The sequence below is a fragment of the Pelodiscus sinensis genome, chromosome 9 (assembly GCF_052426305.1).
Source record: "Pelodiscus sinensis isolate ZL-2025 chromosome 9, ASM5242630v1, whole genome shotgun sequence".
NCBI lineage: Eukaryota > Metazoa > Chordata > Testudines > Trionychidae > Pelodiscus > Pelodiscus sinensis.
In genome coordinates, this window is record NC_143060.1 from 13441648 (window position 1) to 13468101 (window position 26454).

At 46.4% G+C, this 26454-nt stretch overlaps 2 protein-coding genes across 9 annotated transcripts in view; one reads left to right on the plus strand and one right to left on the minus strand.

Moving 5' to 3' along the window:
* Nucleotides 1-3069, minus strand: part of CYB5R5 (cytochrome b5 reductase 5 (putative)) — a 46473-nt gene extending 43404 nt beyond the window's left edge. For 5 of the 8 annotated variants that reach the window (XM_075936033.2, XM_075936035.2, XM_075936038.2 and 2 more), the window contains exon 1: nucleotides 2448-2829. In XM_075936033.2, coding sequence (XP_075792148.2) covers nucleotides 2448-2468 — 21 coding nt within the window. In that variant the 5' untranslated portion in view covers nucleotides 2469-2829. The other 3 variants (XM_075936039.2, XM_075936031.2, XM_014578774.4) reach the window with 2 other exon arrangements.
* MRPL37 (mitochondrial ribosomal protein L37) lies at nucleotides 3051-10390 on the plus strand. Its single transcript, XM_006133516.3, has 7 exons — nucleotides 3051-3465; nucleotides 5821-6004; nucleotides 6538-6653; nucleotides 7805-7990; nucleotides 8264-8421; nucleotides 9456-9659; nucleotides 10152-10390. Exons 1-7 carry the CDS (start codon nucleotides 3051-3053, stop codon nucleotides 10227-10229), a joined length of 1341 nt encoding a protein of 446 aa, XP_006133578.3. The 3' UTR covers nucleotides 10230-10390.
* Nucleotides 10391-26454: the final 16064 nt, after the last annotated feature.

The following is a 26454-nucleotide window of genomic DNA, read 5'->3' on the forward strand; positions in this document are numbered from 1 at the left end:
AGCTGAAAGGGGATAATGGCAGTTCAGTCAGTACCACTAAAAGGTCCAGTTGATGGCACAGCAAGGCTAGCACAGGTTCTCTCTCTCCCATTGTTCCAGACAGCTCCTAGAACAGCCTGTATGTCCAGCTCGTAGGCACAGAAGTGGCAAGCAGGCTCAGCATGCTGCTTCTGCTGAGGGCCAGCTCTAGCTCCTGCTGAGGTACAGAGCTACAGCTCCAAGTGGCTGGGCTCTGTGACTAATGGGAGCTACATAGGCAGCACCTGTGGGAGTGGGCAGCACTCAGAGCCCCCTGGCACCTCCACCTAGGAGCTGGACATGCTTTGGCCATTTCTGGGAGCCACCTGCAAGAGCCTGCACTCCAACCCACTACCCCAGGTTGGAACTCCCTTCTGCACCCAAACTCCCTCTTGGAACCCACATCCCAAATCCCTGTCCCCACCCTGAGCCCACTACTGCACCACAAAACCCCTCATCCACAGCCCCATCTCAGCACAGCCCATACCCCTGCCCAACCCCCTTCTGTACACCAAACCCCTTGGCCCTAGCCCCACTCCATATCCTACATCCCCAGCCGGAGCCCTCACCTCTCTACTGGCCTGGTGAAAGTGAATTGAGGGTGAAGGAAAGTAAGTGATGAAAGGGAGGAATGAAGACAGAGGTGTGGCCTAGGGAAGGGGCAGGCCTATGGAAAGGGCAGGATGAGGGAGTTCAATTAGAAAGTTAGCAACCCTAGGGCCTACTGGCTTCAGCAGCTGGTGGGACAGGGCCTAACGTTCCCTTGGTAATGATTCTCTATAGCAGGGCTACTCAACTTGAGAAGCCTGGGAGACACAATGATACTCACAGCACATGCCGAGAGCCCACAACTTAAGTGTGATTGCATATATGTGCAAATATATATGCAAATAGCTTCTTTCACACTGACAGGCATGAATAACAAAGCACTTCCCACAATGTCCTAGTGCTCCAGGCATCTCCTCCTTGGGGACTAGAAATGCCAACACCCTGTACCCATCTGTTCCAGCCAGCCCGCCACTAGCGTCTTTCAATGCTCACTCCACCTGGGAGACGCCTCGCCATTGTGGAGCGTGTTCCCAATAGAGGCCATGTTCAAAGGATCCCACCTGTGGGCCACATCTTGAGGGCTGCATAAACTCAAACCGCACCGCGGGCCACAAACAAATGGGCCGCGGGCCACATATGGCCCACAGGCCGCGTGTTGAGTAGCCCTGCTCTATAGCAAGGGCCCTACCAAATTCAGACACACAACCATGTCATGAACCATGAAATCTGATGTCCTTCTGTGTGCTTTTACCCTATACTATAGATTTCACAGAGAAAACAAGTGTTTCTCAAATTGGGGCTCCTGACTCAAAAAGGGATGTCACAAGGCTATTTTAGAAGGATCATGGTATTGCCGCCCTTACTTCTACACTGCCTTCAGAGCTGGACAACTGGAGAGTGGGGGTTTTAATAGTGGTAGTATGCCCAGCTCTGAAGGCAGCACCCTGCCAGGACCAGTGCAGAAGGGTGGCAATACAATACCTATCACACCCTTACTTCTGTACTGTTGCTTTCCAAGCTGTGTGGCTGTTGACTAACGGCCTAGCTCTGGAGGCAGCAGCATAGAAGTAAACGTGGCAACTAGGGATGTCATCAGGTAGATGATTAACTGATAAGCCTAGACTAATCAGTTAATCTTGTCGACTACATACATTTTCCCCACTTCTATATCAAGAAGTGAGGGAGCGGAAGCTGATGCTCACAAGGAGCTGGCTTTAGCACCGGATCCGCAGCAGCACGGAGGGTGAGGGGGGCAGGCTGGAGCCAACATGTGCTGAAGCCAATACGCTCCTGCGGACCTGCCTGCTCCCCCCTTGCTACCTTCTACAGAGGCAGCAGGCAGGGGAGGCTGTCATAAAGCATCCTCTGTCTGCAGCAGGTCTGAGCTCCCTTTGGACAGAGGTTGCTGCCACTGTACTGGAGGCAGCAGCGTGGGGCGGCAGGCAGCCAGTCCGCGCAGGGAGTTGGTTTTTAAACTGGCTCTTCTCATGGACTGGCTCCCGCCTGCACCCCTTGCTGTTGCCTCTGATAGAGAAGCAGCAGTACAAGGTGGCAAGGGGTTCCCCATGAGTGGGACCGGGAGCACACTGGCTACCGGCCCCACACCCGGGAACTATCAGTCGTGTAATGGATACGTTTTCATGCAGTTACACGATTCAATTACACTATATGGAACATCCCTAGTGGCACCACCATAGCAGGCCATCGTTACTCCTGTGTTGCCGCTGGCAGCAGCTTTGCCTTTGCGCCCGGCCAGCAGCGGCTGCTCTCCTGCTCTGAAGGCGATGCCGCTCCCAGCACCTGTGCAGACGTACCAATCCTGCAACCCGCCCCCTACAACAGCCCTGTGACACCCCCTCCCCCACACACGCCCTCCCTACCTGAGCCCGGACCTCTCCCATCACCTCACGGTGATGTTTCAGACTGAACTGTGGAAACCATGAAATTCATTTTTAAAATCCTGTGACCATAACATTGACCAAAACGGACCATGAGTTTGCTCAGGATCCCCCAGGGCGCAGGCAGCCCAGGGCACGGGCGCCTCGGCCCAGCCCCCAGCGGGCACCTCCCCCAGGGGCTGCTGCTGCTGCTGCCCGCGGGCCACAGCTGTGGAGGATACTGGGGGGGGGGGGGGTGAAGGCCACAAACGCTGCTTGGAGAAGGGGGGGTCCCTCAGGGATTCCCCCGCTCAGGCCTGGCTCAACCCGCCCCGCCCCGCCCCGCCCCTGCCACTTCCCGGGAAACGGGGCCGAGGCAGCCCCCGGCTCGTGACCTACCAACGGCCGCCGGCGCGCGGACAACCGTCGCGTCGGGAGGGGCGGGTCCAGGAAGCACTAACTCCCCAGGCCATTGGCTGGCGGAACCGTCCGTCCGTCGAGGCGAGCGCGCTGCGTACCCGGCATGACCCGCGCTGGGCAAGATGGCGGCCCCGTGGCGCTGACTTCGGCGGGTGGCTGGGTCGAAGCCGCTGCGGGGAGCCGAGCATGGCGGGCGTGTGGGGGCCTGTGCGGCCGGCGGCCGGGTGGGGGCCTGTGCGGCCGGCGGCCGGGGCGCTGAGGGCGTGGGGCTCGCGCGGGCCGCACCGCGGCAAGGCCCTTCAGGCGCGCCGCAAGCCGCTGCCCCGCACGCCCTGGACCACCCGCGGGCCGCCCCCGGGGGCCCCGCTGCCACGCAGCTGGCAGGAGAAGCGGCCGGTGCAGGAGCAGATCCCCGGCCTGGAGCAGGTCACCTACGCGGGCAAGCAGTACTTCGTGCCATGGCTGGCCCGGCCCCAACTGCCGCCCTGGGAGCGGGGCTGGCACGACCCCCGCCACTCCCCGGGGCCGCGCTATGAGGCGATGCCGCTCTACAAGGAGCGCGTGTGCTACGTGTGCCACCAGCGCGTCAAGATGCTGGAAGGTAGCGGGGAGGGAAAGGGACAGGAGCGCCCAGCCCTGCCCGAGGAGACAGCAGGATGTTGGTGAAGGGGGGGGGGTCGTTTGGGCACCAGCCACGGGAGAGCCAGAGCCAGTTCCCAGAACTGGCCCTGCTTTTTTGTGTCTCAGTGGGCGAGTTTACTGCAGCGCGGTGCCTTGCTTCCCCAACTGTAGAGTGGGGGTAATCGCTGTTGTGGCTGCCCCTCCCTGTATTGTGAATATATGAGCTGTGCTACAAGTGATGGAGTCATTGAAATACCATGGAGTGAAGTGTAGAGAAACCTGCCTGAGTGGGCTAGAGGAGCAGTCAAGGGGCAACTGCAACACTATGCAATAGTTAGCTCCCACATCAACATAGAACTAGGGCCCTATCAAATCTGTGGCCCTGAAATCTGCATCATGGAGCATGACATCTGGTGTCTTGTGTGTTTTTACTCTGTGCAGATTACATAAGGGAGACCATTGTTTTGAAATTGGGGAGTCTAAGTCAAAAGGGAGGTGCATGGTGCAGTGCTTGCAGAGCCAAGCAACCAGAGCGTGGTAGCTGTTGGTTAGATGCCCGTCGCTGCAGGCAGCACCACAGCAACCCAGAAGTAAGGCTATGTCCACACAGCAGCGTTGTAAATTCAAAATAACAGGCTTCTCAGTACAACTCTAACTCTCATTGTATGAGCAAGGGAAGTCAGCAGAAGAGTGCTCTATTTCAAAATAGCTTATTTCAAATTTTGGCACTGTCTACACAGCAGTTATTTTGACTTAAACTACACAATGTGTGTAGTTCAAGTTACATAGTTTATTTCAAGTTTAGCCCTGCTGTGTAGGCATGCCCTAAGAGGGGCAATAACATACTATATTATCCTTACTTCTGTACTCTGCTGCTAGCCACAGCTGTGCCTTCAGAGGTGGACTTCTGGTGAACAGGTCTGCTTTCTGACTGCTTGGGTCTGAAGGCAGTGCTGTCACCAGCAGCAGAGCAGAAGTAAGGATAGCAATTCTGCAACACCCCCTACAATAACCTTGTGGTCCCCCTCTGTCCCCCAACAACGTTTTTTGTCTCAGGATCCCTAGTTACAACAGCATGAAATTTCAGATTCCAATGAAATTTATGTTTTTAAAAAGCCTGTGACTCAAATTGTAGAGCTCTACCTCATCACAGGTGAAACTAGGGATGTAAAATCCCATTTAACTGGTTAAACATATTGTTTAACTGATTAAAGGGGATGCAAGGGAGGTTCTCCTCCCCCCACGGGCAGAGGCTGCATTGGCTGGGACGTCAGAGCAGTCCCTACCTGCAGTGAGCAGCACCTGACCTCATCAGGATCAAGCTAGGGCTGGTCCAGCATCCTGATCAGAGCAGCCCCTTTCTGTGTTGGCCCCCCACAGGGCTAGAGCAGCTTCCTGCCAGTGGCAGGCAGGGAGCTGGTCCAGCCCCACTGGTTAACCTTAGCCAGTAAGCCTTAGCTGTTGAGTGAGGCTCACCTGTTAACCATTCACATCCTTAGTGGAGACTCCCCCTCATCCTAAAACAGCTCCCATCAAGTAGGCATCTTCAGTTGGCTGGAATGGCTGTAACCTGATTCATGGTAGGGTGTGGGATATGAGCTCCCCAATCACATCAATTGCACAAAATAGCGATGTGCATAATAGCAATGTGGTGTCCAACCAGTTCTGAAGCAGTAACACTAGCAGTCACAAACTAGCCAACTGCTCAACTGGCCAAATAGCCACATGAGGCTAGCAGCTAGTATGTGCACAATAGGGCTTTAATTTATGTTGAGGGGCTCCAGCTACTAAGACGGTTTTATAGAAATCTAAGAAACTTTGGCAAGGGTATACAGGCTCTCTTTCACTTTGGTGTGGGTGGCAGCATTTAATTTCTGATGAACTGTGCATACAGCAGAATACAAAATTATATTTACATTTAACATGAAGTATAAGATGCAAAGACATTTTTTACCCTCTTCTTCGTTGTGCTACATCTAGTCTCTCATACCTTGTTTCCTTGTAATTTGTAAGCTAATATAGAATTAAAAATGAGTAGACAAAACACTTCTAATCTCTTTAACACCATACAATAATTGTATTTAACTTACATGGTGTTAATGAGGCATCCACGCTTATTTCAGTGTTGTAAAACAGTACATAAATGAAAGTGGTCAGACTATACATAAAATTAATGTTCCTGATAACTTGGTCATGCTGAGATGTATTCTAGATTAGTGGTAGTTTAAGTGCTTTAGATTCAATAGGTAAAAGAGCATTTTTATATTAACTCATTTTCTGGCACTGTTAACACTGCTGAATATCTTCAATAAATATATTTTGATTTGACTTTAAGGAGTAAAGCAAGCACTGTGGCTAACAAAGACAAAGTTAATAGAAGGCTTACCTCTGAAAGTACTTAGTATTACTGATGAACCAGCCAACCAACTAGAGAATCAGGATGATAGAGTACAGAATGCAATCTCTCATGCACGTGTCTGGAATACCACTGAACTTATTCCCAAGAGAGAGAATTATTGGTAAGTCCTGAAAAGCTAAAGAAATCTTTTACACTGCAGCCTCTTAAAGGCAGCTCCGCTTCAAAAAAGCCAGTTAATTAAAAAAAAAAAAAAATTACCGTCAGAACACATTTACTGATTAATGCTACTGAGGTGAATTTAGTTTATTTGGTTGCCAGTCTTCACATGTTTATAGTTATACTTGTGTGTGTATTCAAACCTCGTTTTCATCTTACACATTTTGACATAACAGTTGGTAGGTTTATACAAACTTAATTCTCTTTTAAAGAACATATCACAGCTAATACAGACATCAGTTGTTTTAATGATAAAGTAAACATCACTGCCAACTTGAAATAGGATTGGTATGTCAGATGGATTTAAATATTAAACAAATCTGCATTACCTGTTTGGAAATGTTACATTTCATACTGAATGTTTTATAGCTTAAGTGCATTCATGCACTGGAATACATTGTACATTCTGTACATCTATAACTTTCCAAGTAATTTTGTATCCTATCCTACTAATAATGCTTGTGTCTCATTTTAAAGCCCTATGCTCTTGGAAGACTTGTTACATTTGTGTAGGACAATGACTAGCAAGCATCCTTCCCTTTGTAAAAGAATGTTGGCTAGAGACTACAGATTGGCAGCTACATGGGAGAGAGGTTAGTAACTTTTTTTTTTTTGGTGGCAAACACTTTCTCTCTACTTGTAACCCTGATAGGGAATAATAAAGAAAAATACTAGTTTTAAAGGCAAGGACATGGATAAAATGAAGTTAATACATATGAAACAAAGTCTTAATCTTTTAGCTTTAAATAGTCCGTTAAGCATACTTGATGTAAGATGATTGGTCCCTTGCCTTCAGGAGTTTACTATCTAAACTTTATAGAATATGAAAGACAATGGAACATGATGAAAGAGAATATGAACATTGTTTTCTAAACATCTGTTTACTACAACGTGTGTATGAAATCTGTACAATCTTTCAAAACACACTTAATAAAGGATATGGGACCAATAAGTAGTGAACTGGAGAAATAGAAATGTTCTCTATAAAACTTTGTCTCCAGTTGGGCTCCTACTTAACATTTGATTGGGGGGGAGGGAAAGATGCCTTGCAAAAATATGGGTTTATTATGCAACAATACCATTGTGACACTTCATGGTTGACTATGCAGTGGTCAGCCTATGGCTTCAATTTTCCATAGAATATTAAACATTAGCAAATGAGACCTAAGTCATCTTTTCCTTTGACTATATATTACAGTAACATTGTTACAGTAGAAGAATAAATCTAACACACAGGCTACGTCTAGACTGGCATGATTTTCTGCAAATTTTTTTAACGGAAAAGTTTTCCGTTAAAAGCATTTGCGGAAAAGAGTGTCTAGATTGGCACGGACGCTTTTCCGCAAAAGCACTTTTTGCAGAAAAGCGCCCATGCCAATCTAGACACGCTTTTCCACAAAAAAGCCCCGATCGCCATTTTCGCGATCGGGGCTTTTTTGTGCAAAACAAATCTGAGCTGTCTACACTGGCCCTTTTGCATAAAAGCTTCGCGCAAAAGGACTTTTGCCTGAACGGGAGCAGCATAGTATTTCTGCAAGAAGCACTGATTTCAGACAGTAGGAAGTCAGTGTTCTTGCGGAAATTCAAGCAGCCAGTGTAGACAGCTGGCAAGTTTTTCCGGAAAAGCGGCTGATTTTCCGGAAAAACTAACCAGTGTAGACACAGCCTTCCAGTGGTAGATTTATTCTAAATTGAGTGAGTCTTTGTAGTATAATGTTTGTATACAATGTAATTTTTTTTATAGAATCATCTCTTCTTCAAGTTCGTGGCATGAATGGAATGCTTCTGAATGCCATGAACCCTTTACCGCCAGTAGCCTCAAAGGATGAGATTCTGGCTACTGAAAACCACATTCTAGAGACCTTCTATCCCGTCTCTCCTACAATTGATCTTCAGGAAGTTAATGTATATGAAGAACGAAATGATATCGGTAAAAGTTGTCTAGCACTTACATAAACTTCAGGCTCAGGTTTACTAGTGGACAGCACTTACATTTTTAACTCTCTCAAACATGTCACGTACTGAGGTTAGACGGTGCACCATTGTTAGAGGATTAACCAGTTGGCTAGTGCTGATATATTGTATCATGTTCTTCACAGCAATAAGTCTCTCAGTAATTATTAAATTGATATTAATGCATGTTAAACAGAAGACTAATTTTGTATTAACTGTGTTTTTTCTCTCATGGTTACTTATACCCCAGGTTTTAGAGAGGGTTATCCCTACCCTCATCCTCATACTCTGTACTTCGTGGAATCAGCCAATATGCGTCCAACCCGATTTAAACCAGAACAGCTCCGAGCTAAAATGCTCATGTTTGCTTTTGGCAATGCCCTGGCAAAGGCCAAGATTCTGTATGGGGTGCGTATTAAAATGACATTAATCTCTCACTACTTCTGTAGTAGGAGTCACTGTTCACATAGGTTATTGTAATGGTATTATGTGAAGGTGCAGTACAATCTCTGGTTGGACACAAATTGCAAATCAGCTGCAAAAAGAAAGTTTTGCCTTTATTTATACAAAATTGAGAAATGGTCAGTGATCTCAGATTTGGACTAGAAGGTGAAATATTTGTGCTTTTACTTAACAGTAAAGCTAGGCAGTATCTCTTCCTAATTTCTTTTTAATTCAGGACACACAGCAGGGAGGTTGTGGTTCAGGCTCCCACACTATCCCATCCTTGTGCCATAGTCTTGACCTACAAGGATCAATGCAAGGTGGGAGTGGGTAGTCTAGTTCTTAGCATTGTAGCTGAACTTTCCAAGCAGGCTGCTTTCTGTAATGTGAACACCTCCCCCTTTGAAACTGGAGTGAGACTTGGAGCACTTCAGAGGTCACTAAACAGCCATTTGATGGCAATGACTTAGTCACTGTTGACCTGGATTGAGTTTGAACTTATGACCTTGAGGTGAGAGCCTCTGAATTCTATTAAGGTTGATATTACAATATCTTGAAGTATGCCATATCATCTAGTGACTTCAGAGGCCAGGGATTTATAGTTAACCCTTAAAGACATGTTTTGATTCTTAAAATGTTTGCCAATTCAGAGTAACACTGTTAGACCAATAGCAATTATTTTAATGTGTTCATGAAGGTTAACAGACTCGCAATGCATAGAACTAAGTTGACGCAACTGTCTTGGGTGTGGCTGAAATGAAAAACTGTAGCAGACTCAATTCAGTTCACGGTTATAGTCCACTGCTATTTGAAAGAGACATTTCATTAAAATACAAAATCTATATTCTAACCCTGTTTGAGTGACAATTTCTGGGCAAGATAACCCATCTGGTAAAGCCCTAGATTTAAACCAAATGATGATTGCTGATTCTGCTGCTTCTCATCCAATATCTGTGGTAACTCTTTCTTTCTTTCTTTCTTCCTTCCTCCCCATCAAGAATGATCCCAAAGTTCTAGAGCACCCGGTAGTAGTACAAAGCATTGGTTCAGAAGGACGCATTTTCCAATTCATGGTGTTTCAGTTAAATACAACAGACTTAGCTTCTAGTGATGGCATTAAAAACCTCGTCTGGATTGATTCTGATCAGTATATGTATGACTACATCCGATATCTTCCAGCAATCAGGAAGAAAGTTGTCAAGGTAAGTTAACGGGTCTGAGAACTAATTTACTCGCCCAGAATGACAGTTGATGGAAATCCTACTCCTTTATATTTGAGCCTTGGCAGCTTTTGGGATACATAGGACAATAGTCTGTTTAGTTCTGATTATAACTTTAGTACTTAATTGTGAGCTATGAATTAAGGTTGAGCAACTTATCAGTTCTATCTATATATTACTGTATTCAGCTATAGAAAGTTTAATATAAATTGCAAAGATTATGCCTGGATGCAGTTGTCAGCTTCAGTATAAAGTAAACTGAGATTGTTACTGTCAACTCTCTTTAGATTAGGGAGCCTCTTTACACTTATGGATAGGGAGTATACCCAATTAGATTCAGTGGAAATAGACAACTGTATCAGACAGCTTTTTTTTCCAGACAGGCTGCCGTGTTTCAAGCTGTCTTCAAGTACAGTGAAAGACTTAACTTAGCTAACTAACAGTTTGTAATAAACTAAATATTCTTCTCCGCAGTATCCTCCTGGAATATATGGCTATCGACCTGAAATATTCAACAAGTTTCTGGCACTGTATTTGCATGGAGCTGTGTAAATTTCTACTCAAATCAAAACACTTGAAGTTCACTTTCCATTGTTGCTTTTCCATCAGAAGATTGTACAGCTGAGCAAATACGATAGCATTCTGCTCTTAAATGGTATTTAAGAGTTCAAATCTTAAGTTTTGAAATTAAAGACATTTTTTAAGCAAATGTGCATACTGTGAAGATACACTTTCATTTCAGTGGCCTCACTGTACCATTACTTCATTATACACAAGCATTAAGTTAATGAACCCAGTTACAGTGAGGACTTACCCAATTTTCCACCATCACTAAAAGGTAATATACAACCCAAACTGCCATTTATTTCTTGCTATTTGTAGGCGCAGATTCTGGCTGTAGCAGCCAAGAGAGCAGAAATCCATGTAGAGCAGGACCGGAGCACAGAATGTGTTGAGTGGGCACCTGACTCCAAAGCAAACAGAATAAGAAGTTACCAGGTCGCATTGTGCAGAAACCCACCCCATAAAGCTTTAAGTGTAAAGGTTTGTGGGACAGTGGGCATTTGAGATCACTACATATTAGCTTTATTTCTAATATGTTTTGGGATAAATTGGTGCCCTGCTCTTTATTAGTGACTTTAGAATATTATCTTATTACCTCAACATGGAGTCTCTCTGGAGCCAGAGAACTGAAATTCTTCAGGGCACAATCACTGGTGAAGAGTCCTGTAAGCCTGCAAAGGTGTCAACAGTTTCTACTAGTCAAGTGAGGAGAGGGACCAAGCCCTTAGGTTTGAGCTTGGGTAGAGAGCCTGAGTCTCTGCTGGAGCTGCACTATCCATATAGCTTTTTAGTGTGCTAGTTCAAGTCTCTCCATCTGGGCTGGAATACTCACATTGCAGGGCTATAGTAGTAAGTGGCCTTAGAGCACACTTCAAGAATGGTATTAATAAACTGGAGAGGGGTTGGGTGACTTATTAAAAAGATCAGAAAACATGGCTTGAAGGATAGATTGAACTCCTTGAGTCTGTTTAGCTTAAAGAAAAGATTGCGATGACTTACAATCTAGAAGTGCCTATACAAGGAACAAAGATTTAGTAATACAATCTATGTGTAGAGAAAAGGTAGAACAAGCCAATGGCTGGAAGTTGAAGCTAGGCCAGTTCAGACTAGGAATAAGTGTAAATTTTTAACAATGAGGGTAATTAGCCAATGGAACAATTTACCAAGGGTTGTGGTGAAATCTCCCTCTGAGAATTGTTCAACAGATTGGATGTTTTTGTAACAGTTTTTCTGTAGGAATTATTTTGGGGAAGTTCTATGGCCTGTTATGCAGGAGCCTGTATCTTTAATGTTCCCTTCGAGCCTTGAAATCAATAAATTCTTACTCAGCAGACACTTAAGAATTTAGATGCTCTTTTACCTTCAGATCAGTCGTGTAACTGAAGGCAGAGAGGCTGGATTGGCTCAGGCCCATGTGTAAGCATTTTCTCACTCCATGTCCTTAGCATGTAGCAGATAATGGATTGCAATATTTTTAAGTCATGGTGCTAAAGGAATTTGAGCATACGTGGGTCTCAAATCTGATACCATTCTCTGCTTCCTTATGTTGATTGGTGCTTTGGCTAAAAATCTCCTATGTGGTCTTTTAATAGAAAACATTAAAGAGCCTTAGCCCCTACTCAAATTGTTCCACTAGCTAAATTCTGGGCCTGCAGCTGTACCCAATAAATCTTAGGGTCAGGTTCTATAAAAATCAAGTTGAAACATTCAATATGCAAAGGAAAAAAATGCAACTGACATACCACATTTATCAAGATAATATTAATTCTGCTTGCCCAAGAGATGAATAGCTCATCTATTCAAATTGTGTTGGAGTCTATTCTTTGCATGTAATTATATAGGAATAAATCTGGACTAATAGCTGTACAAAAACTGCATGGCTTGTCAGGTGCCAATATATTACTGCTCTAGCTAAGTTATGCATTGGTGGTGTCACATGGCTCTCAGAACAATTAAAAGTAGTTGGCCTAGAATAGATTGAGCCAATGGCCCTGCTCCCTTAGATTCCTTTCTAGAACAGACACTGCAAAGGAAATGTAACTCAAGTATTGCTGTGAAAGTAGATCCCTTCTTTCCTGATTTATGTGCTAGCATCCTGGAGAGGCTATCCCAAGGGTGGTCAACACCTGTGATTCTATTTGCACTCCCAGGACAGCCATTTTTAACAGTGATGCAGCAGGAAGGTGTGTGATATCAAACACGGTGTCTCCACTGGAGCTGGGAGAGTAACTAGCAGTGACACGCTCCTGCACCAGGAGCTAGGCTATGGAGTAAAGCCTGGAGGGGGGGTACTATACCACCAGCTTCCAACATGCATGTAGGGCCCAGGCTGCGATTGTGATGAGTGGTGGTAACCTCTCTGCAGAGCTCAGCAATGGGAAGTTCACTGAGGCAACACTATGAGCAATGTCTCCTGGCTCTTGCAGCTAGTGCTTTAGACTCCTCCTCTGCTTCAGTGGTGAATGTTGGGGTGACCTGTGCCATCCCACCCACATCAGCATGGCACACCATAACCTGTAGTGCAGTGTCCTGCTCCAAACCCCTGTCTGACCATAGCTGGCACAGCCCAGGGTTCCAAATGCCCCCAGCATTAGTGCAAGTTCATACACACACACACGAAGCAGGCAGGGCAGCATTAGTGCAAGTTCACACACACACACACACAAAGCAGGCAGGGCAGCATTACAATACAGCTTGGCATGGAGTCTAGAGTCCCACCACGTGGATGGGAGTTTTAAAGTTCATGTGTGTAGGAGGGGCCCACAGGTGGGAGTTAAACAGAAAAATGTGTTTGGTTTGCTTCCCTGACTGGCTCGCTCACAGCTGTGTCAGTGCTAGCTGCTAGTGCCAAGGTTTTACTGCAGTAAGCTGCTAGCTGCCAAAAGGGGGTCTCCCTGCCACTGAAAAGTCCTTTCCATTCACAGCAAAGCATTTCACATGCTTGTGGTATTTGGATAGAGCAGCTTTCAATATACTAGCCAAGTTCTGGGCAAGGTAAAGTCCCTTTGAACTCTTTCACCAACAGGCAAAAGGTTTCTCTCTACAGCCACCTTTAGAGCTCTCAATATAGGGACAGCTCCACGTCACAGGATTGCTGCCTCTAGGGGTGATTGCGATAGGGAAAAGAGATGGAGCAGTGCAGGTGAAAATCAGATACCTGCTTGAGTTAGAAGCATGACTTTCTAATGGAAGCAGGTGATTAGATCTTACACACCACAGACAGGCATGAGAGAGAAGGGCAACTTGGAAAGGCAGTAGAAAGAACAGTACCTCAGAGGTTCAATAGGAACCAGATGGAGGTCACAAGATGCTCCAGGGGCCATTTTACAGAAGTGTGCTGTGGAGTAGATCACAATCACACTGTTCTGTAGCACTGCTTCAAGCACAGCTCATCCTTACCTCTGCAAGCCAGGGAAGACGTGCTAGGAGCTTTGTTCTGGCTAACATACTTTGACATCTAGCACAGACGATGCTTAAAGCATGCAAAAGCAATTATTTGGGTTTGGCATTTAGCTAAATATAGGCAGTAATGAGGTGAATGGCATTGTGGAAAGACTGTAAAGGCTCCATGGAGGAATATACTGTCACACAGGGGCCATCAGTGGATGCTGGACCAACTAGGCACAGAGCAGACTGCATTGGACCCAGAGAGCAGGCTAGGTTTTGAGAGCATGGCCTAGGAATATACAAAAAGGCATGTGTATACTCAGTAACTACACGTAATCAGCATTCTCAACATGCTTCTGCTAGCCCCTTGTTTCCCTCGCTTGTGAGCAGAGTCAAATACCTCCTCCGATTTCTACAGTACTGTGACAATTGTAAGGCTGGCCCCTGCAGGGACCAGCCAGAGTGTTTTGTGAAAGGCTTTTCAAGCAGCTCCCACTCATTGATCTCCTGTCTGTTCTGTTTCAACAGGTATTCAGGGCTCAGATAAAACATTTCTCCTGATGAATCCCTCATGCTGTTCATGGGGAGAGTTGTTTCTTAAACAGTATGTTCCCTTGAAGTTTGCCTGATATAAAATCAAACTCTACAGGCTGTGCTATGTAGTATATAGCCAACTCAGTATGGGACTGGAATTCCCACTTGTACATATCCTCCTTGTGCATTTAAATAATGAAAATGAATGTGGGAGAGAATTATCCCTCAGCTGGGCCCTAGAGACCATTTATGTGCTGAAGTTGGCAGTTCTGTATTTCAACAAATTAGTGAATAATGCCACAAGAACCCACAGGAAAGCTCTCTCTGCCTCTAGCTATAAAAATACAAGAAACACACAGGTAAGGGCTGTTATTCTTGTCAGATTTTGTCAGCTAAGTAGAGTCATGCCCGAACGAGCACATGCTTGCAAGAGCGCAACGCACTAGGAAAGTCTACCATTGGATGGAGAGGATCTGCTGGCTGTGTGTAAGAGTTCACAAGATCATTGCACGCAAGAGGTGGATGTGGAGGGGGCTCCTGGCACTGGTGAAACTAGGAACTACTGTGCTCACACTTCAGGCATGGCCACCACTCCAAAGCCTGAAGGCTCACCCTGATTTCTGCAGGTTGGACTAAGAACCTGCCGCACAATATTTTTCCCCTCCCTCCACTTGCTACATGAACTCAGTCAGCCACAAGTCCCTTCTGCTCGTGGGTCAGCACCAATCTTTTGTTATTTGTAAGCTAAATTTTTAGGCAGCACCCTGGACAGAATTAAAACAATCTTGAATGTAAGTCTGCAAAGAATGCACGAGCACAAATAAAATACAGTACTTCTCCCATCTCTAGTGGCTGTGCAGTAAAGGGATAAAAAGCAACGGTAAAAAAATATTTTTTTTAAATGAACATTTTTTTCCTAAAAAATAAATATTTAAAAAGAAATCTGAACTGGTAATACAGTTTAAAGCCTCAATTTACTATAATTTATTAAAATATTTTCAATTCAATAAAAGGAATATTAAGCAGTGTCTATTTGTTGCCAAAGTTTAAAGAAAATCAGACCATTGAACTACTGGAAAACACTGGCTCCGCACCTGGAAGGGTTTGTTGCTAAACGAGTTTTTGACAACAGTCACCTCAGCAGGTACAGCAAGTAGCTTTTTCATTTCAGTTTATTCAACCAATGCATTTCAATGACTAGTTCATTCCAAGTTAAACTGATTTTGGGGGTCAATAAAGGAAAGCTTGTTTTCTTCTAATCGCTAAATAAAAGCTATGAGAAAATGTTTTAAAATCCTGAAGGAGATGGTGACTGCAAATCAGTTCAATCTACCACGTACTACTCATTCTTCCTTTAATAAATCCATTTTAAATGAAAAACACGTTTTGATAACCTTACTCATTCCTCTTGTGCATATTTAATATTTTAAAATTGTCTTTAGCTAAACAAAATGGTTTTTGTGCATTTAATTCAATTCAAGTTACCCTCCAATCAGAGCTTGACTACAGATCAAATAAAAAGATTGATCTTGTAAATAGGAAATGGTGAATGATGCATTGTTTAACAAAATACATGTATTCAAATTCTTAGTTTTCATGTATATTAGTTATTTAAGCAAATATATAATTTGTGTAACATAGCACAGCCTCCTGGTTAGGAAAAGGAAGAACCAAGTTTTAGGGCTTGTCTTCACTAAATGGTGGATCTATGTTGCAGTGTTCAGTCCACTGGCAGTTGATTTATTGTGTCCATTTAGACATGATCAATTGATCTCCGAGTACTCTCCAGTTGACTCCGGTACTCCACCAGGACAAGGTGGCTAGGTCTACACTGAGTTTTCGCCACAAAAAAATATGCAAACGAGGGCTGCTGATCGGTTTTTGCGCTGGGGTTTTTGCACAAAAACAAGCAGTGTGGGCGTTTTCCTTTTGCGCAAAAAACCCTTTTTCAGGGCATAAGGATCTTGCGGGAAAAGGGGGTTTTGTGCAAAAAGAAAACGTCCACACTGCTTGTTTTTGCACAAAAACGGATCAGCAGAAAATATGCAAATGAGATTGCAACTCACGCAAATGAGCCCCTCATTTGTATATTTTTTGCCGAGTTTAGTGTCAACGTAGCCAAAGTATAGATGGGAGAGCAGCCCCTGCCAACCTTTGGAAGACACACAGGTAAGTACATCAACTTCAGCTACATTATGTGCATAGATAAAATTGTGTAGATTAGATCAACAGAGGGGTTAATGTAGTCAAGGCCTGTGTTATTTAGCCACAATTTAGTTGGTTTTGGTTAATGGCTACGAGCCAATCAGAATCAGCCCTCTTTAGGAAAACTAAAAAACTACAAATGCAGAAAAAGACTAAAAATTATTTAAATTAAGCTTTCCTCCTGGAAACCTGCCAGTTTTATTCAATTAGCTGTACTGAGCAGGGCTGAGAGGAATAAAAAAAAGCAGAAACTTATTCCTGTCACTGCAGTCAGAAAATAAGACTTGAATACACACAGGGACTAGATATGTTGACTAGGGAGAGTTCAGAGTAGAACTGCACTGAAGCACAGAGGAAGGATTATTACTGCCCATTCTCCCATCCTTGCTCACTGCCTAGTACCTTACCTAGAGTGGGGTCACATTGACTTTAGTGGCACAAAGCCCACAGTAAGGTGCAAGATGTAAGCAGGGGAGGCAACTTGCGCCCTACTATATCAAGGGGCACAGAGGGAGTGCATACTACTCAGGTTTGCGGCATTAGGAAGACAGGATAGAGTGATGCAGCCCTAGGCAAACATCTGTTGCCAGATATCCCTCACCTGTCCCCAGCGGAGTACACCTACTCGACCTCCTTAGTCTGATGACTTGAGCCCTAAGAACACAGAACATCAGAGAAACACAGCAGGAACCTGGTAGTGGGCCTATGCTGTCCACAGTCATTCAAGCCAAATGACTCATCAATTGACACGAGTCCTTCGCCAGGCTAAGCAAATTCACCTCCCCCTTTTGGAACAATTTTGGACACCTCTCCGGAGGGTACATGGAGAGCTGAAAGCAGCTACAGTACAAATCACCACTGTACATCTAGTTCTTTTCAAATGGACAATATCAAATATTTCCAATTATGGGAAATGTGTGCACGCGTGTGGGGAGGGGGGAAGGGGAGAGATCCACAAGCTACTATTACTCCTCCTCCCATGCCCAACTGTCCTGATCGCTAGAGCTGGACACCAGCGTTCTGTAACATTCCTCATAGCCACAAACTGGAAGTAATTGCAGAGTATTACTGTCGTAAATAAGAAGAGCGGGGGGAATGTTGGTCAAGCAGGTGCCGTCCTTGCTATTTCCCTTCAGTATTGATCCCCTTACCCCCGGAGGTTCAGTTTTACAGAAGCAGCCTAGGCCAGCAGCCTGAGAGCTAGGAACTGCCAGCAAATGCTGCCCTGTACCCTTCCTCAGTTTCCCCATCTCTGGATACTATTTCACTGGGGCTTGTCATTAGAACTTGGAAGGGCTGAAACATTTGCATGGGGATTCCAGTCTGCTTGCTGTTCAGCCTGTGACAGTGCTCCTGACAGCAACTGGAGTTGCTCTTCAAGCATTCCTAGAGGATCTCCTCTGTTCCCACAAAGGTTTCTAAAATTCAAGGCTATTTTCCCCAAGGAGGAGTGGGAAACCTACCCTCAGCCACTTTGTCCCCCGCCACTGCCTGGCCTTTCAGCAAGTATCTCATGGCTCAGTCTTACTATAGCAGAAGCATAAAAGAGGCCAGTGGTCCTCAGGTGGTAGCTGTATAAGAGAGGTGGCTGCCTATCAAAAATAGAGGCCGCAAGAGGAAGGGAAACACAAGAGGTTTCTTTTTGGACCATTACATTTCTGACCATATTACAAGTGAGCCTGCCCATCTTCTAATGCGGGAATCCCTTGCCAGTGGACGCTGGTGTCTGTGGATGGCTCGATGCTACTCCTCAGGCATTGCCATACTGCACTAGCTGGATCACGGCTCTAATTCAGTATCCCATTTGTGACACTTGCTAGCAGAAGCGAAGTCACAGAAAGATGCAGAAGAAACCCTGTGGGAACACGTCTACCAATCAGTGAACACAGTGCAGGGGAAGAGTTCATGTGGCTATTGCCCTTCTCAAATGGGTTGGCTGCCGGATGCTACTCTGAGACCCTGCGTAGGGCAGGTTCCATTTGGTCTAGAGTAAGATCAGAGCAAGCATTTGCCATGCAGTCTCCACCATTGGAGGAATTAAACAGGAAGCTAGAGGCCCTGCCTTAGCACAATGGGATTGGGAAAAATTAAACAGGTAAGACATTGCCCTTCCCAAACATAACAAGGCCAGCATGGACAGCAGGAGTGCCAATTCCAGCAGCAGTACACCTTGCAGGATACTGGGGACACCCTGCAGCTAGGGCACAAGCTGCTGGAAGGTGTGATTTCCCACCTTGAGGAGACACACCCATGCTAGCTCCGATTGAGGCAACATGCTAAAAATAGCTTGCACCTGCGCTCTGTCAGAGGACTAGTACTCGGGACTACAATCCAATCTGAGACCATGAGCACTTACTTAGGGTGGCTGCCCCTCCTGCCACTGCTACCCTGCCATTTTTAACGTGCTATCTCCATGGAGGCTCATGCAGGTGTGTCTGCGCCAGTTGGAGTTCACACCTTCCTGTTTGCGGGGAGAGACACCCTGAAAAGGCCAGGCAGGATCCACCTTCCACAGCCGCAGCGCAGAGAGCACAGCGATGTAATGAGAGGAGAAAGGATGCCCCGGTCCCTGATCTACACCATTCACGAATGAGCATTTCTGAATCTGAGACCGATCTCGCAGAAGGAATGCGCCCCGATATGACAGGTAGGAGGGTGCTGTAACAGTGGCATAGGCAGACTTGGACATTTGGGTGAGCCCTGATTGAGGATAGGTGACCAAGGACAGGTGATCAGGGAAGGAACCATCTGGGCCACCTCTCAGGGACCTATGGTGCATGGGTGAAGAAAAATGCATCCCGATCTGTGCGGTCCCTCCACCTGGTGCTACAGCTGGGGAGTGGAACTGGGGGCTTGCCCCCGACCTGCCCAGCATTTCCTCTGGGGAGCAAGGTCAGGGCAACTGAGTTTGCCCCACTCCAGCTGGGAGCGGGGGATGGATAGGCTATGGGGGCTTGACCTGCTTCACCCCACCACGCTCCTTCTGAGGAGTGGGGTCAGTTCAATCCCTTTCTCTGGCAAGAGCGCAGGATGAGAGCAGCAGAACACGTCCAGACGGGGCTCTGTGGCTGGAGCACTGGAGGGGCAGAATGGGAAAGCCCTGTGCCTGGACCTCAGCAGGTGGATGGAGGGGGCAAGGCCCCGCAGCCCAACCCATTCTCGCAAGCTGGAGCACGCAAGCCCCTGCAGCCTGACCCTGCTCCCCGGCAAGAACACCAGATGAGCTGAGCAGGGTAAGCGCTGGGGCAGGAGAAAAAGCTGGGGTGGGGGTGGGCAGGCCTGGATGATACATGGCCAGACCATGGCCCACTCAGTCGTCCTCACCCCCACGGCTACGCCATTGCCCCACAGGGACCTAGTGAACACTGGAGCTATTTATGCCAAGCAGCAATGGTCTCCTCAATGCATTCTTAAATCCGAAAACCACTGTGACTGAAGGATATGAGACCTAGAAGTAGCTGGGTTTCTCTTTGAAGCAGAACCCTGTCAGTGCCAGGCCTTGGAGCCATGCTAGGTCCCCACCTCAAGAGTGATCAATCCTCACCATGGCTCCGGCACAAAGATACCGTATACACCCGCATATAACCCCCACCCCAATTTCAATGTTACATTTGAAAAGAATTGCCTGCTGATAAGGAAAGCAGAAGTCGACATGGCCATAAGGAGGTGCCAAAGCAGAAGAGTCAACACCCCCTTTAAAACTCTGAAGAAAGGTGACAGCAAATTATTCAGCACTACTCCATATGGATCCCACTTGCCAAGTGCTAGAGGCCTCTTTAGGTAGGTACAGAGCTCCCTTCCCCTGGATCCAGCCCTGTAGTGTCAGAGCAAAGGGAGTGAGACTTGCCTGGCTGAAGAGGAAGAGAGATTTCTAAGGGGGCTGTAATAAAGAGCAGGCTGCCACACACCTTGCAGTGTCCTGATTCTCCAGGCTAACCAACGGACCACCTGGAAGATGCTAAAACCACTTATTCCTGAACCCCAGCGATGGAGGGGTGGAAAGCTGCAGCAGCAGCTGGAGAGGAAAGTAGGAACAGCAGAGCCGGGCAAGAGGCCCCTGGACAGCAGCCGGCTGGCTTGCAGTTCTGGCAGCTGCACTTGGCTGGCACAGGGACGCATGTACATGCTGGCTATTTTAGGGGAGGGGGCCACAAGCCAAAGAGCTAAAGGACCAGCTGTCTAAGTGAGCTGCTCCCAAAGGGCCACTCAAGCAGTGCACTAGGATTAGAGGATTAGCGGAGAGGAATCTGACACCTTCCGTGGGGTTTCGCAAAGAGCGCCCGTGACTTCAGTTAGCCCTGGGGGAGGAGCTCACCCTGACTAAGAGAAGACTGACCCTGAACTTTTGCTTATCAACTCCTTTTTAAAAAGCAGCACGTCTCTAAGACGGGAGTCCATCTTGCTGCTTCAAGCTCTTGCACCCTTCATGGGCTTCTCTGAGCCCTTAGCAGCCTGGAGAAAGGAGACATGACTGAAGGATGAGGCACCTAAAAGTAGCAGAGTTCCACTTTGAAGCAGGGCACTGTCAGTGCCAGGGAAATCCATTATCAACCATATAAGACAGATGAAAATATTGAGGAAGGCTCCGCTGTGGGTGGGCAACATTTGGGAGCGCCCGGACTAAAGGATTTTACAACTGGAATCTGAAATTGCTGGACAAGCTTCTCAGGGAGGAACCATCAGAACAGCCTTGGACTTCAGTGCGTCCGTAGCCACATGGTGATAAACTGAAGCAGTCCTGACATCCCAGATTACATCCGCAACGGAAGAGTTGGACCCGTGTCCTTACTGTCTCTCTGAACGCAGACATGACTGGAAAGGGCGGGGGGAGAGGTGGCCTTATTGAAAGAGAAGTACCAGGAAGCCACCAAACTCTCATGAGCCATCTCACTGGGTCTCTGGGGTGGGTTTGTTTTCAGCCATCCCAGAGATCATCACTACTCCACTTTGGAGGCACAGGGTTCAGCCTTAGGACTGGCAGCCTGTAAAGAACAGAGGAGCAGTCTAAGGGCATTAAGGAATGGAGGGTTTCAGGTATGAATGAGCTCACCCTATATACCATACCGAACAGCGAAATGGAAAGGGGAGAGCGCTTCCTATTGTTAACAGACCTGTCCCTTCCCATTCTGGAATGGTGGAGGCCACCTTAAAAACATTCTACCTCCTCTTGGAATGGTTTTCTTCCTCCTCAGGGCAATTTGTCCCACATCCCTGGCCAGGTGGTCATGTTCATTGGAACAGCCCTCTCATGATAGCTTTGCGTTTTTTCCTAGCACGAAGGAAGGATACTGAAGCCTCTGCACGGAAAAGCGAAAGCTGAAACAAGCAGAGTCACAAAAATCAGCTTTGGGAGAGGTACCTGCCTCCACACGAGAGTGAGTTCTGACTTTCTCTGCATGTGGCACACAGACTACGCTGACATGGACCTCCTCACAGCGAACACTGGTATAAATGGTTCACGACATGACCATGCTACCTACCACCTTATCACAAATGGAATGGTAAAGGGCTGAAAAAAATGCCAACTGCTCTGCAGCCAGCCTTCCTCCAAGATCCACCATGCCTACAGCAGGGTCCATGCACTGACTCATATGGACACTCAGAAAGAGACAGCAATGCAGGAACGGTGCCATCAAAGTGCTGCATGAACAGGGCATGACTTCTTCCAAGTCTTCACCCAATAGCCAATGCAGCAGACTCTCCAGGGGTGGATAAATCAGTGGAGACCACAAAACAGGTGGCCACTTCCCTGCAGCTGATCCTTGCCAACTAGGAGGAGCCAACACTGCTGCAGGAAGGCCATCCCCTCAGTGTGCTCTGGTCAATGTAGAGAGAGAAATAAGAGCACTTCACTCATCACACCACATCCAGCCAACTAATCTTAACCAACGGAAGGACTGAAAGGAAGCATTTGCCAAAGAAAGGGTTACACTGGAGTTATTGCCACCTGCTGGGAACAAGTCTCAGAGGAGGTAGCCGTGTTAGCCTGTATCTGCAAAAAAACCGAACAAATAAAAAAACCCCACAACCACCACCACAACCCACCACTGAGGAGTCCTGCAGCACCTTAGAGACGAACAAATTTATTACGGCATAAGCTTTTGTGGGTATAACTCGCTTCATCTGACGAAGGGGTTTTTCCCTCACAAAAGCTTATGCCCTAATAAATCTGTTGGTCTCGAAGGTGCCACAGGACTCCTTGTTGCTTTTGCTGGGAGCAGTTAAAGAACATGGCAGGTCAGCCAGACATACGTGTGCGAGAAGACAGAGCCCAAGAAAGAGCGGCTGCTCACCTTACTGGGTCTTCCAGAGTTGTGCACGCTGATTCTCAGATCAGAAGGCTAGGGGAGACCACTGTGATCTAGTCTGGACTGCTGGGTAACAGGCCCCAGAAAAGTGGTGGACAACCTGTGGTCCACTGGGGTTCTGCGTGTGGCTCATGAGACATTGTTTCCTGTTGCGCAGGCACAGGGTGGCCAGATTCTGCTGGTTTTCATCTTAGTTTTTTTCCTCCCTACAAAAGTGCTGAGAGTTGTCCATCAGCACCTGTGCTGTCAAACCTTGCATGAAATCCTACCCAGGTCTGATGAAACTTGCATGGATCTTGCCAAGAGGAAGGGCTTCGGTGTCTCTTGCCTTCTCCAAAACAATGCAAGACCGAGGGGCACACTGGAACATGCATTGTGGCTGCCTTCTATTCCCTGGCATCGCAGTGATGCAGGAGGGGCAGAACAAATCCCAGACCTTCTAGGCTGATGTAGAGAGGGTTCTTATGCGGGAGACACCCAGTCAGGAATGGCTACCTACCACCATGCTAAAATTAGGTATCTTAAGCCAACTGGCACAAGAATTTTGAGCATTGATGGGCTTTCTTTCGGAACAAACTCTGCTCATTAGGAGCAGAGAATGCAGATGCTACCAAGTTCTGACTCAGAGCCTTGGGCAGTAGTAAGCAACTGAGGAGGTTGTTGCCCTGCTTTTTAAGCCAGGTACTGGGAGTTGTGAAGGGGCACTCAGCACACAGGCATGGTCCCATTGGGCTTTAGCATTGAAAGGAATCGGATCTCATATGCCCACACACCAAGAATGCAATCTGTGTGGACACTCACTAAAAAACTTGGCTTTTCCCTCTAACTAGGCAGTTCTCAAACTTTTTAGCCCATAGCCCACCCTGGCTCAATGCAGACCTTTCCACAGCCCACCAACAGGAGGGTCATGGGCCACTAGTGGTCCATGGAATACACTTTGAGAACCATTACTCTGCCTGCTGGAAGGGACCAAGTAGAGAGATGGAAAACATGAGAGTGTATTAAATCCCTGTTGCCCTTCCCTCCCACCTATCTCCAGGGCATCACATTTAGCAGTTTTCAGAGGTCTCCTTACACCCATATGAAAGGATAAATTAGGTCCAGGAAAGCAACCTACTCTTGGTAGGTGCAGATGGGTAGCAGGAAATGCTTGTTATCTACTCCGTAAGCTACCCAACAACTCCTTCCTATTGTATGTGCCTGTGTAGGAGCCAATGCAGCATGGATACAGGTCAGCAATGTTTAAATACACCTAAACATCAAATGTACAATGCTAAGCTGATTTGTGAGGAGTTTTGGCAGTTGTGTTTTAAACCCAGCCCTAAGAGAGCTTCTGGTTTTCCAACTGTGCTGTCTGATTCCTAGAGCATGGCTCCATGGGGAGGTATTCAAGGTATTCTGGCACAAATACCACATGTGGACACACTTATTCAGGAATTAGGGTAGTAATGTCTTATTCAGAATTAGGAAGTGGATTGAGCTAATTTGGAATATAGCATTCTTATTCAGAAAAAGGAATGTCTACACATTAAATAAATCATCTCTGAATTCACACCATACCTTACTCTGGATTAATTTCTGTGTGGAGACATCCCCCAAGAGTCAGAATGAGGAGGATTTCATTTCTTGTATAATTGGCAAAATTTGGGCTTGTCTCCACTGGCAAGTTACTGCATTGTAACTTTTTTGCTAGGGGTGTGTGAATACACACAAACACCCAGCATAGCAAGTTACAACGCTGTAAACAGGCTCTCAGCCCTGCTAGCTACTCCCTTGGTCGAGCACTGTGCTGTGACACACCATTGCGTTAAGAGCACTGCTGCAGCCACGCTTTGAACTCAGAAGGGTAGATTAAGACATGTAGAATTATATTGGCATTGAAAGTGCTTGGAAGAAACAGTAACTTTGCCTCTGTATATCCCCTCAGGTATCGACTGTTACAACATGAAATTACCACAATCCTTTCTTGCATTCTAACAATAATTACCATGCTCACAGCTTGCCCTTACAAATCCCTGGCAACAGAGGATTTCAAAGTCACTTACAAAGGGAGTCTCTGCCCCATGTTGCAGATGGTGAACTACAGTAAAAGTAAGTCATCCAAAGTCAGACTGAACAATTGTCAGAGCTGGGAATAGAACCCCAGTGTCCTGACCCCTCCATTCTCTCTCTGTCCTGTTATCAGGGATTACTGATACTCAAGACAGGGTAACCTTAAGTATGCATTGCTTGGGGTAAGGAACATGCATATTTTCTACAGAGTGATGAGTACAAAAGGAGGAATAACTTTACACTGAACAAAAACTTCCTCATGCATGGCCTCCGTTTAATACCACCAGCAGCAACACTGAATGAGATGGGTAACAAATCTATATGCACAAAATCAAAGGTTTGTTAGGAACCTTACTTAATACTTTCTGGTTTTCACAAGGGTGGCTACTCTGCCAGTCAACCCTTATGCTAATAGACTTTGTAGACCGATTTTTCCTTAGGTATTTTCTAAGCCACGCAGGGGTTTCAATGCAACAATTCAACTGTGTCACCCAGCTAATCTCACACCAAGTAGTCTGTGGGTCACCAGCAATGAAGCCCTTCCTGGGGATGCAAAGACATTTTGAGACATCATGGGATGCTATGAGCAGGGGTGGGTCTAGAAGAAGCAATTAAAACAAGTCTTCTGCAAAAGTACCTTCTCTGCCCCCAGCTAGAACATTGAGTGTTGTGACTGATTCTGGGTTGGTTTTGCACAGCCACATGATTCCATGCCAATAAGACACAAGATATGTTCCTTCCCTCTCCCCCAACCTCCTCCCCCACCCCAGAAAAAAGTGTCTCTAGAGCACAGCATTAAAACTGCATCACTAAGAGATACCTTTCTAACTTATTTATTAGAAAGGCTCGTTCAAACTAGGAATGAGAGGGGTTAAATACACGTGAAGCTCTGGCAGTGCTGTATGATGCCTACCGGTTCCCAAGTTAATGGTTAACTGGTGGGGCTGGGCTGTTCCAGCCCTGCGGAGGGCCAGCTGCAGAAAGGAGCTGCTCCTGTCCACAGCAGATCCAGGTGCCCTGCCAGCAGGGGCTTCTCCGGCATCCAGTCCCCGCTGCCCACATCCCCTTTAATCCATTAACCAATTAAACAGGATTTTACATCTCTAGTTCAAACCATTAAAACTTTCCACAAGCAGAAGGAAAAAAGGCAGGAAAATTCAAGTCAAACTTACTACCTCCTAGCCAATGAGTTATCAATAAAGTAGAGGGGGCAAGTGTCCGATAACTGTTTGGAACAAATTAGCAGCTCTCCGCCATGCAAACCCTCAGTTATCTAAAGGCTGAGAAATCAAAACAATTCAGACTAGTTCCTTATGGCAGAATCTTGGTAAAGTTTTTTCTCGTTTGTTCCACTGTAAGGTGAGACAGTCATGCAGAAAGATATTTCTGCACCTTGTCACAGTCCAGGATAACTGCACCTGTATTTTGTGTTCTCCGCTCCCAGCTCCTCAGCCATCACCTCTCTTGCATAGACCCACATTTCTCCCTCCATTTCTCCAGGGATTTTCCAGAAGTAAAATCTCCCTGCTTACACTAATGTCCCCAGCAAGCCAGACTGTAAGCAGCCCAGCATTTTGCTCTCTCTGAAGGCTATGAATAGCCGACATCATCACAGCTCTTTCTAAGCAAGTCCATTTATTGTCAATGTAAAAGCATTGGAGAGAAAAAATTAAAAGTAAAAACCTAGATCCACATGCTAATAAGCTTAGCAGAGATCCCACCAACTG